Source organism: Salminus brasiliensis, chromosome 15, assembly GCF_030463535.1.
Source record: "Salminus brasiliensis chromosome 15, fSalBra1.hap2, whole genome shotgun sequence".
In the NCBI taxonomy this organism is placed as follows: domain Eukaryota; kingdom Metazoa; phylum Chordata; class Actinopteri; order Characiformes; family Bryconidae; genus Salminus; species Salminus brasiliensis.
In genome coordinates, this window is record NC_132892.1 from 24,939,794 (window position 1) to 24,955,373 (window position 15,580).

The window sequence follows — 15,580 nt, forward strand, 5'->3', positions numbered from 1 at the left end:
TAGGCTGCTCACACTATTTATTTTTTTATTGTTAACTATGTCCAATATTTGCCTGAACAGTTCACACTCCTAAACTGATGCCCATGTGCTAAAAAGCAGTGCTTCCGTTTCAGTTTCATCTTTGCCAGAACGCTTTAGAAAATGTGTAGGAAAGGTTCTTCCCATTCTTACAATTACGATATTCTTCTCCTATAAGAGTCTTCAGGGAAGCAAAAATTATTCCTCACTCCAAAGAAGCCCTTTTTTCACACTATCTGGATTCGACCTGATCCTACAATTTTCTCCATAACTCTCCATAATGTCAGTGTGACAAAGAGGACAAAGACCACTCAACCGAAATTAAAATGACAACAAACTATCCCAAGAGCATAAAAAAGAAAAGCAAGACATCTGGCCTAACTGGGAACACATCTGTGGTATGCTTAAATGTGACTCAGCTCAGTAAAAATGCCAAAAATAGCAGCGGCCAGACTTTGGATGGAAAGTGGAAAACATAAGTAAGTACTTTGCAGCGGCTGGACAGAAAAAACACTGCAGCAAAAAAAAAAAAAGAGTAGTACACTGGTTTAGACAAGACTGGGGATGATGGTATGAAACCATCCTATTAAAATACCAGCCGTTTGAGTTATTGATAAATAGACTAACCATTTAAAATATTAATACACACACAAATCATATTAGTTAAATAGACATATTTGTTTTATGTCTTGTTTTTCTCTCTACAAACTAAATTAATATGATTTAAATAAACACAAAGTTATCACACACTCACACAAAAACGATATTCAGAACCTCCAACTGACTTAATCTTGCCCATGTAAGTATTTTTTTTTTATTGTTAATACTTTAAAAATTCTGTTAGTACTTTCCCCACTGTGTTCATGGACTGCCCCCTTAAAAACATACTACATCATGCGTTGTTACATGCCTCCATGAGTCAAGTCAGCAACATGGTGACCTAAACACAGAGCCAACTGAATAAATAATATAAATAAATATAATTAAATAAATAAATAAATAAAAATGCTGTCCATTGTTCATTAAAATAATTGTTAATTAAATGTAACCAAGATAAAATGTTTCATTAATTGTGATCTTGATTTTAGGTCACACACATATCCATCTAACCATGTGCAAAACTTAAAGCAACATTATGTAAAAATGATACCATAAAATAACTGCTTAAAAATAGTTGTGATTCTCCCCTGACTTTGCATAAGAAGAATAGCATTACTGTAGTTGCTACACTGGGATCTGTACGCTGCTAGCTATACTATGTAACTTTGGAGCAGGGGCAGGACAGTGCTCATGAGAACTGCGTAACACTGCGTAACCATATTTGTGTAAAATACGGCGTAACTAGCTGACTGCCTCGGTCCACATGCTTCTTTCACTTTCAGTGATAGTTCAGTATCTTTCAGCTTGTCCAGACATGCATGTTCTTTAGGGGTGAATTACACTTGACTGTACACTGACTGTAGGGGGAGCCCAGGAGCAAGAAATGTAAATTTTCCTTAGTGTTCTGAAACATGTCTTGGCTGTTCGACTACATACGGAGTCCTGGGGATTTTTTTTTCTCTTTTATTTAAAACAGCAGTTCAAACTAAATCCTTCTGACCCACTATTTAACATTACGCAAAATACATCAAGCTACAGTCTTATTTAAGTGCTGACAACCCTTTGTCAAACATTTTGTAGAAAAGTGAACATAGGTTCATAGCTACATAGATACTTTTTTTTTTTTTTTACATAGACACACTTTTTAAATGCCATTTTATTTTGCACAATTAGAGATGTTAAAGATTAACACAAGCTGTTACCATTTTATGAATGTGGACCTTCAATTTTTTATTACATTAAGTCCAGCACATACAATAAAGCATGTAAATATGAAAGTGCTGAGATTTGCTCTCAATAGAGGATTTCTTCAATTATTTAAAATTCAAGCGAATAAGGCATGAGGTGTCCAATACATTTCAAATGGTTGTATAATGAGCTACAACTTTTCTAAATCTTTGAAAACAGCTTTTCAATTTCAAGGTTTTCAAACAGGTTTCAGGGAGAGACAACAGGGGAACTCAGTAGAGCATGAGCTACAAGGTCACCCATGCAGTGCTTGCACTGTCTCACTGTCGAAATGGTAAAGTGCAGCAGTTAGCCAGAGGCGTGTGACGGTGCACTGGTGTGGATCGCACATGCACAGAAAAAGAAAGAAACACTATATCCTCTCGCTACGGGGAAGTTACAGCTTGACGTCACGAGGCCGAGGGAGAATAGAATGGGACAGCTACACAACGAACGTTAGAAAGAGAGCTGCAACGATTCTCCTTTTTCATACTGAATCCCTCAGCACTGTAGCAGTGACGGGAGCTGGCTCGAGAGTCACACACAGGGCCTTGTTTTAGCCTGACCCACTGCAGCATGCCGGTAATATCAGCGTTTATTTTACTACTCGGAGAGTTCCACTGCAGGATTACCAAACCATCAGAATTCTCTCCTTGTGTGTCTGTATAAAAGACTTTAGCTGCATATAATGGAGGTCTACTTTTGGGCCCAATGATCTTTTTATGCATTGCCCACAAACACATACTGGTATACACTTTATGGACAAAAGTATTGGGACATCTGTTCATTCATTTTTTCAAAATCAAGGATAAAAGAGTTGAACCTGCTTTTGTTGGAGCAAGTGTCTCTTTACTATAGTTCACTATATTAGAATGGGGACATTGCTGTGAGGATTTAATTGCATTCAGCGACAGGACTGTTAGAGAGTACTGGATGGACCCGCATTCCAGAGAACACAGTTCCACAGCTCCACAGCTCAATCCTGGGGGCTTTATACCCCTCTAACCCAGGCCTGGTATTAGGCATGTTGCCAATAGGTTCATGTTTATCTGCTCCAGAGAGTCCTAATCTATGGGCAATACTTCTCCACAGGGACTCAACAAGCTGTGTGTGGGCATTTGCACATCTGTGTCAGCAATTGGTGCAACTTCAAGTGGCTGAACGCATTCATTATAAGGGGTGTCCACTAGCTTCGACCTTCCTAATCTCAACCTGCCAAACTGTAACCTTCCTAGCCTCAACCTGTCTAACCATAATCTTCCTAATCTCAACCTGCCTAACCGTAACCTTCCTAATCTCAACCTGCCTAACCGTAACGTGCCTAATCTCAACCTGCCTAACCGTAACCTTCCTAATCTTAACCTGCCTAACCGTAACCTTCCTAATCTCAACCTGCCTAACCGTAACCTTCCTAATCTTAACCTGCCTAACCGTAACCTTCCTAATCTCAACCTGCCTAACCGTAACCTTCCTAATCTCAACCTGCCTAACCGTAACCTTCCTAATCTCAACCTGCCTAACCGTAACCTGCCTAATCTCAACCTGTCTAACCGTAACCTGCCTAATCTCAACCTGCCTAACCGTAACCTTCCTAATCTCAACCTGCCTAACCGTAACCTGCCTAACCGTAACGTGCGTAATCGTAACCTTCCTAATCTCATCCTGCCTAACCGTAACCTGCCTAATCTCAACCTGCCTAACCATAACCTTCCTAATCTCAACCTGCCTAACCATAACCTTCCTAATCTCAACCTGCCTAACCGTAACCTTCCTAATCTCAACCTGCCTAATCTCAACCGTGCCTAACCGTAACCTGTCTAACCGTAACCTTCCTGATCTCAACCTGCCTAACCGTAACCTGCCTAACCGTAACGCGCCTAACCGTAACGTGCCAAATCTCAACCTGCCTAACCGTAACCTGCCTAATCTCAACCGTGCCTAACCGTAACCTGCCTAATCTCAACCTGCCTAACCGTAACCTTCCTAATCTCAACCTGCCTAACCGTAACCTGCCTAACCGTAACGTGCCTAACCGTAACGTGCGTAATCGTAACCTTCCTAATCTCAACCTGCCTAACCGTAACCTGCCTAATCTCAACCTGCCTAACCATAACCTTCCTAATCCCAACCTTAACTAATAAATCTAAATTTCCAGGTTGTCTAGATTGTGATCACTTTAGTGCTTTAGTGCTTTTCTCTGTAGCTGACACACCTCTTGGTTGTGTACTGAACAGCAGACTAGGGATTTGCTTCCCTGGCCTTGTAAGCACACCACGCTACACCAATATGAGTCATTGGGCAAGACTCTGGAAGATGTCTTGGAAGATGTTAATTTAGATTACTTAACAACAGAATATCACAATCAGCTATCGTCACAATCCATTAACTATCATTCATTAGACCTTGTCCTGACACGACGTCATGGCCTACATTTAACCAGATGTCAATGTCTACCTGTGGTTGGTGTGGTGCAAAAGATAATACCACTACCAGCCAGTGAGTTATTACACCTTGTGGAAGACTGGGGTTCAATTCCCTAAGGCAAGGCAAGACTCCGAACTCCTAGCTCTGGATAAGAGCATCAGCTAAATGCCATTAATGTAAATGTCTAGGGTCATCTAGGACTATACCCCCCTCACTTACACAGACCATGGTCACAAGAGACCAACCCACAACCAAATGGTCAATGGTCTGCTTTGTGAAACATCACCCATGCAATAAAGGCAAGGCCTGCTTGGGCAAGCTGTGTTGAGCAATGGGATTTTCCTCACCTGCAGAGACAAGGAATTCCGTTTATCAGCTGCTGGCAGACAGAAAACCCAATCACAGCCTTTTCATCCCTTTTATTCAGCACTGTTGGCCCAAAACAAGGGAGGCCTCCCCACCAGCAAAGAGAGTGATTAGATTGTCTGTCAGTCTAATCGCAAGCAGAGGAGCTGGATAATTAATCCATTTAACTGGGAGCCAAAACGAGCCTTAAATATGGAGGGAGGGAAGGAAGGAAGGAGGGGGGGGGAGAAGCCCTTTAGACCAGGGCAGAGGGTCTCTTTGGGCTGATCAGCAAAAAAAGGGAAGACAGCCAATTCTCCCTCTCTCTCCCTCTCCCTCTCCCTCTCTCTGTCTATCTAAAGATGTAGACTGCAGATGAAACGGAGCACAGCAGCCATTGCTGCACATCAGCACAACAGACAGTGAAGAGAAGCCAGTCTCAACCCTCGGAGGCTGCCTTAGGAGTATTTAAGGGGGCAATTTTTGAGGGGAAGCTCCTCCTAATCACATCACAGCAGGCTAGTTTCACCCCCAAACCACAGGGGAAAGGCGTATGAGCATTAGGAGTGTGTCTAAAACCGCTGAAGGAAACGTTAACCGGGGACGGTTCCTTAGGAGGCTGCGTTAACGTCAGTGGATGATCACTTCGTTGCTCGGCCTGGGTAACGCTAGGAGAATTAGGCCGAATTCATTATGTATGGCGTGTACGCCTCCTCCTTCGTTATGTTGGAGGGCATTCCGTAGCCTGTACGTTAGTTACAGCCAAGCTATCCTATATAAAAAAAAATACCGTGACATTGTCGCCAGCTTTCGCAAATCTGTAAGCTATGTCCAAGCGAGTCCCGCCGTTGTGTGATTTTACCCCGACTGCAGCTGCTGCTGCTGCTGCTGCTGTGAACGTGGATGCGCAGGAATGTGAACGGAGGCCACATTCTCCAACATGCTGCCTTCTACAGCACCAAAACAGGTCGCTTTCAGCGTCTGCGGACACAATGTGAGGTTACAGTGATATAAGGGTCAGTAATAAGCGAATATTAACCCACCTGGAGTGAAGAAGAGGGCGCGTGGCTCGCGCCATTACCGTGACAACGGACCAGCGACCGACACCGAGAAACCCTCCTCACACGAAACCGAGCGGACCTTACGGTAGAAAACAGCATATAAAATCCATCGTGGCCATCCTGGACTTAAATAAAGAGAACAGGTGAAAATGGGAGCTGTCAAAGCGGCGAGCTTCCTCCAAGGATGGTTCTTCATGGGCGCCGCCCAAGTCCCGCCTACCGGGACCACCTCCCTGCAACTGTACGATGACCGGGCTGCTAATGTTAGCACACAGCCCACACCGCTGCCGTTGTTGTTATTAAACACAACCTATTTTTATGTCTAGAAGCTTTGTTTGTTTTAACTGAGTCGTCTAGGTGCTTTAATTCGTGATTTAGTGTAAGAAAAGCCGAAAGCAGTGTGCGCCCCCACGTACATGGCACCGCGTTGATTGACAGGAGTTTTAGCCAATGGGAGAGGAGAACTCAGAACCGCACTCAGACTGACGGTTCGGTCCTCCAGTCCCCTGCTTCAGCTGGGTCTGAGAGGTTAAAGTGGACAGGTGCTTTCGGTTGATTTCTTATCAGTCTGCTGATACGATGCTTTTTTATGAAATAATAAGGCAGATAATTCACGAGTATGCTTCGTAATGGTGCACATACGTGTAAATTGAGCCTACATGTGGTCTCAGAACTGGTTTACTCACCAAGTAAGACATAATTTATGAGACCTTGTCTTGGCCTAGGTCCTGTTATGACAATCAGAAGGAAATTCAGTCATGGAATTGATTTAAGGGCCCATGTCTTATGTTTTCATTAGATTTTATTTATGCAGTGGCATGCAAAAGCCTGGACACCCCTTGGCAAAATATCTGTTAAAAAAACTATACCAGTAAACATGACAAAATTTTCAAAAGGCAGAAATGTAAAGGTGCTGGTATTTGATTAAATCCATTCTTTCCTCTACCAGTGAAATGTTTCCCTCGCCACTGGCTGCAACACAAGCCCAAAACATGCTCGATCTACCCTTGTGCTTAACAGTTGGAGGGGTGTTCTTTTCATGAAAATCTGCACCCATTTTTTTGCTCATTGCAGATGAAATGTTGTTTCTAAAATGCACCAGACTTGTTTAGATGTTCCTATGAAAACTAGGTACTGAAGTTTGTGGCGAAAAGGTGAAAGGTTTTCTTCTGATGACCCAGAAAGCTCCTGTTTGCTGGTGTTGCTGCACAGTCGAACGGTGCACCACCACGCCAGAGTCTGCTAAATCTTCCTGAAGGCCTTTTGTAGTCAGGGGATCTGATCAGCCTTTCTAGCAATCCATGACCCTCTTGGAAAGTTTCTTTGGTTTCTTTTAGACCACAACTGGCATTTTGCTACAGCAAAGATTGTGAATAAGCCACAGCTCTAACAAGCTAATGAAGGTCTGAGATATTGGTATAAGTCTAGGTCTCTCTCTCTCTCTCTCTCTCTCTCTCTCTCTCCTTGTTTTGTCTATGTCTCTCTCTCTTTTTCTCTCGCTCAAGATTCAAAGTACCTTCATTAACATGTATATGTACAGTGACAATAATTGCAACACTAATCACATAAACGTGACAACAATAATAGTAAATAAAGATTAAAATAATTAAAAATAAAGGTCTACAGCTTGTCTATAGCGACCCCTCTCGGACAGAGATTCAAGAGCAATCGACCGGGTAACATGGGAGGGCTCACACCGCCGTGCCCGCCCTCTCATTGACTGTCATTTAAATCATCGAATCACAGTCGAGTCTGGCTTTGATTGGCGTTGAACTCGCCCAATAGCGTTGGAGAGCACTGTTGGCTTCGAACGTCCGGGAAATATCAGACGGTTTGAGGCCTAAACACGCGAAGCGCGACACAGCAAGCTCAACTCCGAGAACAGACCTGAACGGTAAAATACCAGTTTACATGACATTTATTCACGTTTAAGACGCTGTTTTAAGGGCAGACTCAAATAATATGTCTACTTTTGTCCCTCCGTCCATTAATACGAATTAATAATCCATCAATTCTGTAGAAGAGACACCACAGATTTCCAGCTAGCTAGCGCGGTTAGTTGGCATTGTGCGGCTGCTACTGAGGTTTGCTCTGTTTGTTACTCACTGTGTTGCTTGAACACGTCTGCGGCTTCTTAGCTAGCTATCTAACTGTCCTGTAGTTTACCCTTTAGATCCATATAGGGTCTATACCGCAGATATGAGCCGTTTAAGTGGAGCTAGCCGGTGTGCTAAGCTATCAAAGTTTGAATGGCGAGGCGGGTCGACCCATTCATTGTCCAGGGCAGCGGAGTTTCGGCGAGTTTGGGACTTTTGTGCCTTTTCTAGATAAACGAACAAATTCAGATAAGCTATTAACGATATTTATGGCATTTTGGCCTTTTTTAATAAGTTTACTCACTTTAAAACCTGACTTTCATGACTTATACATGTGCGGGAGGTAGAGAGCCAGCTAGCCTTACAGCTAGCTAACGTTAGCTACTCCCTTACTAGCAGCGTGAATGAACGCCGTTCAAGCCTTGGTTGTAGTTTAAGGGCTGATTATTTAAGAGGGTTTCCTCTTTGGGCAGGCATGTGCAGTACGAGGTTAGAGGACCATCCAAGTTTCTTGAGAACATCATCTTAATGGAGGAGTTTGGATGTAGTAGATAGTTAGCTAGCTAGTTCCTAGGACCTTAGACCTTCTAGTGTCAGTTTATGCTGGGTGTATGTAGCCAGTATGCTTCTGTAGGTTTAGTATATTTTAGTTCTGGTATTTTCTGTAATATTCCTGTGTATAATATACTGTCCTGCTGATTTGCTGCCCAAAGTATTTCGGGGGGGGGGGGGGGGGGGGTCTACACAGGTTCATTGGGTTCACTGGGTTCACTGTCAAGCTTGTCTTGACACTTTATGCTCCCACAGGTATGTTTGTGGTAAGGTCTAGATGTAATCTTGGCTAAAACTGGTAATGAGATGTTCACATCCTTCCTGATTTTGTCTGACTTTTGCTTTCAGAGCAAGCATGGCTGAGAACGATGTTGACAACGAGCTGCTGGACTACGAGGAGGATGAGGAGCCACAGGGAGCCCCGGAGAGCGCAGTCCCGGCGGTGAAGAAGGAGGTGAAAGGCTCGTACGTCTCCATCCACAGCTCTGGTTTCCGAGACTTCTTGCTCAAACCCGAACTGCTCCGTGCCATTGTTGACTGTGGCTTTGAGCATCCGTCTGAAGGTCAGAATCTGCACAGTTTTTAACTCTACACTAGTTTGCAGGAAATATTAGCTTATGGATCTCATTCTGGTTTGGGGTGTCTAACATTTAGACACTGAGATGAATCCAATCATGTGCTAGATTTATGTTACAATGCGAATGCTGTGTGGTCCAGGACTAGACCAGAAAAGTTCTTCCTATCGTTTAGTATTGTGTAATTTATTGAATCACTTGATTATGGAATGATTTCCTTTTAATTAGAGGTGGAGTTTTGGTGGTGTTGACTGTCAGAATCGGTTAAGATCGGACATCAGCGGGTAGAAGAAATGAATCTGATCCACTGCTCTTACAAAACTACCCAGAAAAAGCACACTTAAACTCGTTTTTGTTTCTTTTCCTGTAAGGTAGTAGTTTGAGTAGGTTGAGCATGATGAAAGTGCTTCAGTAAAAAAAATGCTTGGTGTTTGTTTGTCTTTTCAATCTGTATTTGTTGAAATTTGCAACTGTGTTTTGTGGGGGTGAGGTGTGGTATTGTACCATCTCACCCTTAGGTCTAATAGTCCTTTGTACTGGCATATCTTTAGCAGTAACGTTCAGCATTAGCGTCATTCACACTTACAGCCATTAACTGATGCTTTGCAGAGGTGATGTTTTGAAATGTATGTGATGTCTTCAGTGTGAAAGACCAACAGCTCATTCCTATCTGAATCATCCACTAAATATATAGACTTTTTTTGTTTGTTTAAAATACTAATTTTTAATAATGTCTTAATCTTTATCAGCAGTGCTGTGTCCCACTTGCACAGTAGCAACAACTCACCCAAAAAAGCTTTTGCCTCTCATCTTGGATGCTGTGCTACTAGAGTTGAGATTTTATACATATCTTTATACATGTATGCAGAAAATTTACACAACCTTCCCATCTCATGTTTGCACACAAGCCTTCCTAATAATTCTGTGCTGGTAGATTAATTCTACAGCCTTTATTTATCTGACTAACCCTGTTTTAATTAGAGAAGAGATTTTACTGTCGGCTAATTAACTGAAATAATACAAATATACTTAAAGCTCCCCCTTTTTTAAACCCTCTTCTTGCTTATCACCATGTACAAAACTGCATGTTAACCAATGCATTATTTATTTTTACAGTTTAAGGTTTCTCATGTCCTCTAACTGTTTATTTACAGTTTCTGTTTAAAAGTGCATGTGAAACGAAGGCAAGTGTTGAATGTAATGCATGTTTGCTGTATGCATAGCGTAGATAGATGGGTACTTGATTGATCCCGAAGGAAATTTAGCGTCCAGCAGCATAACGCAATTGGTACAATTAAGATTACAACGATTTTAATTCATTGCATTTTAATTCATTGTCTTTCATGAAATAATTTACACTACAGTCTACACTACAATCATTGGTGATGTCTGCAACTGCTTAGTGTTGCACTTCTCATGATTTGTGAATCTCAGCTTTCCTGAATTGTAACTGTTTTTTTTCACAGTATACAGCTGAACTAGAATAAGCACACCACACACAGTGATCCTAATTGGTTTCTTTGTTTCATCAGTCCAACACGAGTGTATTCCACAAGCCATTCTGGGCATGGACATCTTATGCCAGGCCAAATCTGGTATGGGGAAGACGGCAGTGTTTGTGCTCGCCACACTACAGCAGATTGAGCCTGTGGATGGACAGGTGAGTGACAAACAGCAGGGACAGAGCAGTTCAGAGTCTCAGATTGTGTTGTGTGGTATGTATTAATGCTTGGTAGCATTTCTGCAACTAGGGCTCAGTGCAGTGCAAAACTCTGTCTTAAGGTGTCAGAGTTTGTTTGTCCAGGGTCATGTTTTGTAAACATGCAGTTCATGCTCCTGTTAAACCAGTTTCTGTGCCTTCTGTGACCTTAAATGTAATTTTAATTATTCAAAGCAGTAACAGAGTACAGTAATCTTCAATTTTTTGAAAATCCAGCATTATGAAAGTGGCACACGGGTTTCCTAGCTTTGGCTGAAATGCAGCGATCAAGTCTGATTAATTGGTGACTTCACTTTTTAGTTTTCTGTGCACCAGACAGGTTTGTGTGTAGTTTTAGTCTTGTGAATTAGGTAGGGATATTCGGAAGACATTGTTGATGGACGATAGTTTACGTGCATATCATAGACTATATTGCCATTTCAGGGTATTAACGCCTGCTATAATGTTAACACTAAATTATCTCTATAATGAAAAATCTTGTTTCTTCATTTTTGGTGTCTTGCACACTTTGACATCTGAATCTGGCAGTTTTCAATAGAAATGTTCCAAAATGATCTTGAGGCTTTTGCGTGACGGCGACAATGTTCAAGTGCTGCTCACAGTCTGATAAATTTTTTTAAAAGCCTTTTTTTAGCGTTTATTTTTATAAATCTAAAAATATATAATGTAAAAGCTTATTTTTTTGGGTGACAAATTTTGCCTGTTGGGAAAGACCATCTTAATTGACTCACTACTGTCCTCAGGTGTCTGTGCTAGTGATGTGTCACACACGTGAGCTGGCCTTCCAGATCAGCAAAGAGTACGAGCGCTTCTCCAAGTACATGTCCACAGTGAAGTGCTCGGTGTTCTTTGGAGGCCTGTCCATTAAGAAGGACGAAGAGGTGCTGAAGAAGAGCTGTCCGCACATTGTCGTCGGCACGCCGGGCCGCATCCTCGCGCTTATCCGCAACAAGACCCTCAACCTCAAAAACATTAAGCACTTTGTCCTGGACGAGTGTGACAAGATGTTGGAGCAGCTAGGTGAGTAGTATTCCTGTGATCAGTTAATCCCTTGAAGATTCGGTAAAGCTGTCGTGGGCTTGATATCGAAACTGATTATTGATGCCCAAATTGTATTTCAGATATGAGACGAGATGTGCAAGACATATTCCGGCTGACGCCTCACGAGAAGCAGGTTATGATGTTCAGCGCCACACTCAGCAAAGAGATCCGGCCAGTCTGTCGCAAATTCATGCAAGATGTAAGTCCCCAGATGTATTTGTTTTTTGCTTATTTGCTTTTGTATATATGGTACATTTACAATATATAAATAGAGAAGCTGTCTTTACATTAGAAGATTGTATAATAATGTCTCTGTTTTGGCTCTTCAGCCAATGGAGGTGTTTGTGGATGATGAGACAAAGCTGACTCTGCACGGCCTACAGCAGTACTACTGCAAACTGAAGGACAGCGAGAAGAACCGCAAACTCTTCGACCTGCTTGATGTACTAGAGTTCAACCAGGTATGTTGTATGCTTTCTTTTGGCAGCTGATTTATGATGTTCTCAGATAAACTGAGAAATGTAGCCATTCTCACTAGACTACTATTGGAATTAAAGCTGATATGGTTTATACCTTTTGGTTTATAGTGCAAGTTTGGTCTGGTTTTCTGCATTAGAGCCGTACTGGTTACATAGTGCAACCTAGTGGTCATTTAGCAGTAGCATACACATGACATCGTTGAAACAGTTGAGAATGTAAGAGTAACATCTTTTTTTATGATTTGACTGTGTATTCAGGTGGTGATCTTTGTAAAGTCTGTACCACGCTGCGTAGCTCTGTCTCAGCTTCTGGTGGAGCAGAACTTCCCAGCTATTGCCATTCACAGGGGCATGGCCCAGGAAGAGAGGTAAGACATTTTTCTGTTTTTTTGGAAACAGGTCTGCATGGCTATCTGACACAACTGCTATTTTATGTAGTGTCCAGTGTGGTTTGGTGAGTTAGACTTGATTGAGTAAACCTCCTTTTTCAAACAGGTTGTCACGTTATCAGCAGTTTAAGGATTTCCAGAGGAGGATTCTGGTGGCTACAAACCTCTTTGGCAGGGGGATGGACATTGAGCGTGTCAACATCGTCTTCAACTACGACATGCCAGAGGACTCAGACACGTACCTGCACAGGGTAAATATATTTACAAGCACCTTTTAGATGTAGAAGATTTTAATTACTCATTGGATGTAATTGGGTAAATAGTTACCAAAATGTGGCTAAAATAGCATAATATTACTTTCTGCTAAACACTATAGTAGGATATTTTCAGTTCCAAATAGGTTTACAACAGTATAAAACTCTTCACTCATGGTACACATTTTAAAAAATAAGTTCAGCATCCTTAAACTTACTGCTGTTTGCCAGTGCACCATGAGAAAAATGGAATGTATTCAGTGATCTTATAGCTCTATGCTTTTTAGCACTTACAAATGGGGGGTGGGTGACTGGACCAGTAGCGACAGATTCCTAAAAACTGCTTTTGAAATACTCTACCATACTTAGTACAGTGAGTTCTATTCAAAATCTGCTGCAACTTCATCTAATAAAATGGCACTAATTACACTCTCTGTAATTTAATGTGCATTTGATGTGTTCTTTAAGCACTGACTGTATCCACGATATGCTTACTTATCAAAATCAAAATTTAATTTTTCAAAAGAAAATATGGTCCTTGCCCACCTCAGCTCCAAAATTGAGAACCCTTTAAGGGTTAATTTCTTTACAATATGGCAAATACTGCAATGCAGCAAAAGTAGCAGGCTGTTGGCACCCCCCCAACTCTAGACTACAATAGTGTAGAAGACTAAAACTGCCCAGATGGTGAAGGTTTCTTTTTCTAGTGAATGCTTCTCAGTGTCCCTGAGGTACGTGTTCATAATTGGTCCTTTTTCCACTTCCTTCTAGGTGGCTCGTGCTGGTCGTTTTGGGACCAAGGGTTTGGCAGTCACTTTTGTATCTGACGAGACAGATGCCAAGACCCTCAACGATGTCCAGGACAGATTCGAAGTCAATGTGGCTGAACTGCCAGATGAAATCGACATCTCTTCCTACAGTAAGGGCCCAGACATTATAATAAAATACATGTGTTCAGACTTAAATCAATTTCAACCTGTTTTGCTAACAGTGACCCTGTGTGGCCATCAGTTGGCCTGTTGGAAATTTAGCTACTACCTTTTACTAATTATTGGAAACCTCATTACATTCTTGCAGTAGAGATTTGACATGCTAAATAGTTGACACTGGCCTTAATGAGGGATTTCTAATGCCATCTTTCTACTCTCTTTTCCAGTTGAGCAGTCCAGATGAATCGTTCCAGTAATCCAGCAGTGATCGTGGTCCATTAGGCTTTTTTTGTGCGTGAGGGACAGCGGAAGAGAGCCCTGTGTATTTTATTTTGATACCTGCTCACACCCTCACTTCACCTTCCCATAGACTCCTCTTTCCGTTGACCTATACCTTGTTTATTTTATTGTGGTCTGGGGGAAATCCTTTTTTAATTTCTTGTTAATCGTGGTTGTTTATTGGTTTTGAAAATTAAAACACTTTTTTTATACAATGGATGTTTCCTGGTTTTGCTTGCTCAGCCAGACCTTATAGGTACATATGAACAAAAAACACCTGCAGCTGCTGGCTTAGTTTTGGGGACTGTGAACTTACCCAGTGTGGTCTTAACTGTACCTGTAGAGGGAGCAGTGAACAAAACGTTAATAGCTTCTGATGTTGAGCTACGCTACACTGCCAAAATCGATCATAGTAGAACATTTTAGGGGAGGATTAGTTGCATTCAGACTGCAGTGTTTCAAGCTTGTGCCAGACTCCTGTGTTCATAAGTGACACAAACTCTTTAATTCACTTGGGGCTTTAAACAAAGTGCATTAATATTGGCTCATTCACTGTAGTAAAAATCAATACAAGTTCAAATCAGATTTCATAAATATTGCTGCAATAAAACACTTTGTAAACATTGGCTGTTTCAGACTGGACGTTGCGGACCACAGCCAAACCCATTAGGAGATGTTCAATTCCATTTAAAGGTTTTATAGAGCATAAATAATACATTAGAATACCTTCAAAACTTTTATTGTCCAGTACTGCCAATGTATAACTAATACATCAGTGCAAATGATCACATGAGCAATGACTTCTCAAACTGATACAAAGCTTAAGAGCTATTCAGTATTCGAGTAATAAATGATGTGTGCAGGTCATAGGAGGCACTTTGTCTTTAGTATTAACAATGCATGCAAGGAGCACTCTTGTGAAACAGGCCTATGCTTTGCCACTAACACTTGCTCAGTTTATAGATTTCACCTCTCATATTAAACTCTGTTTACTTTGAACTGCGTTGAGAACAATTTGTCTCCTCTACCCTGCCGTGTCTCGTTTTAGTAACCTGGTATCTGAGCTAAAGGAGACTGGCTCTATCTATAACCTACGCCACATAAATCTATAGCTTCAGAGAGCTTGCGTGAATCTGCTCACACAAACACTTTCTCAGGGTTTACAAACTCCACGATTATAAAAGTACCAATGTCCAGAAAGGCCTTGAGTTTTACATATTTCTCATGATAAATATATATAAAAAAACTTATCTTGAGGTCACAAGAAAACCAAACAAGTTGTGATCCCAAGATAACAGTATAGAAAAATACAATACACTCATTTCCTTTCTGGACTTCCACATAAAAAACGTCTACATAAAACACTTCTCTTTAAAAGGGAATTTATAATAAATAACTGACCTATCTGTGCTCCACCCACAAATGTGTTCTTTCATTGCAACTCTTCTCGGGTTGGACAACTGTCGAAAAATCCCCATTTAACGTAAATTCCAAAGTCCATTTTTTTACTCAAAAAAAGTGCATAACCCACTTAATACAATACAGTATGTCAGAAACGCAGAGATGCTTTCTCAAAGGAATTTACATTAGA

General features: G+C 41.5%; 2 protein-coding genes across 3 annotated transcripts in view; one reads left to right on the plus strand and one right to left on the minus strand.

Annotated features, from left to right (window-relative positions):
* The window catches only part of evi5l (ecotropic viral integration site 5 like), a 49,085-nt gene extending 43,178 nt beyond the window's left edge, over positions 1-5,907 (minus strand). For both annotated transcript variants that reach the window (XM_072656616.1, XM_072656615.1), the window contains exon 1: positions 5,658-5,907. The gene's annotated coding sequence lies outside the window, so the exon portion shown is untranslated. The remainder of the gene's footprint in view (positions 1-5,657) is intronic.
* A 1,595-nt stretch (positions 5,908-7,502) lies between these two features.
* On the plus strand, positions 7,503-14,204 carry ddx39aa (DEAD (Asp-Glu-Ala-Asp) box polypeptide 39Aa). The gene is made up of 10 exons (XM_072656619.1): positions 7,503-7,569; positions 8,672-8,886; positions 10,431-10,558; positions 11,362-11,638; positions 11,740-11,858; positions 11,989-12,120; positions 12,397-12,506; positions 12,634-12,778; positions 13,553-13,700; positions 13,938-14,204. The coding sequence occupies exons 2-10, from the start codon at positions 8,679-8,681 to the stop codon at positions 13,952-13,954; spliced, it is 1,284 nt and encodes a 427-aa protein (XP_072512720.1). The 5' UTR covers positions 7,503-7,569; positions 8,672-8,678; the 3' UTR covers positions 13,955-14,204.
* Positions 14,205-15,580: the final 1,376 nt, after the last annotated feature.

Coding starts and splice junctions, on each gene's coding strand:
- ddx39aa (XM_072656619.1), top strand. CDS start 8,679: ATGGCTGAGAACGATGTTGACAACGAGCTGCTGGACTACGAGGAGGAT. Junction 12,121..12,396: donor ATGTACTAGAGTTCAACCAG/GTATGTTGTATG, acceptor CTGTGTATTCAG/GTGGTGATCTTTGTAAAGTC. Junction 12,779..13,552: donor CAGACACGTACCTGCACAGG/GTAAATATATTT, acceptor ACTTCCTTCTAG/GTGGCTCGTGCTGGTCGTTT.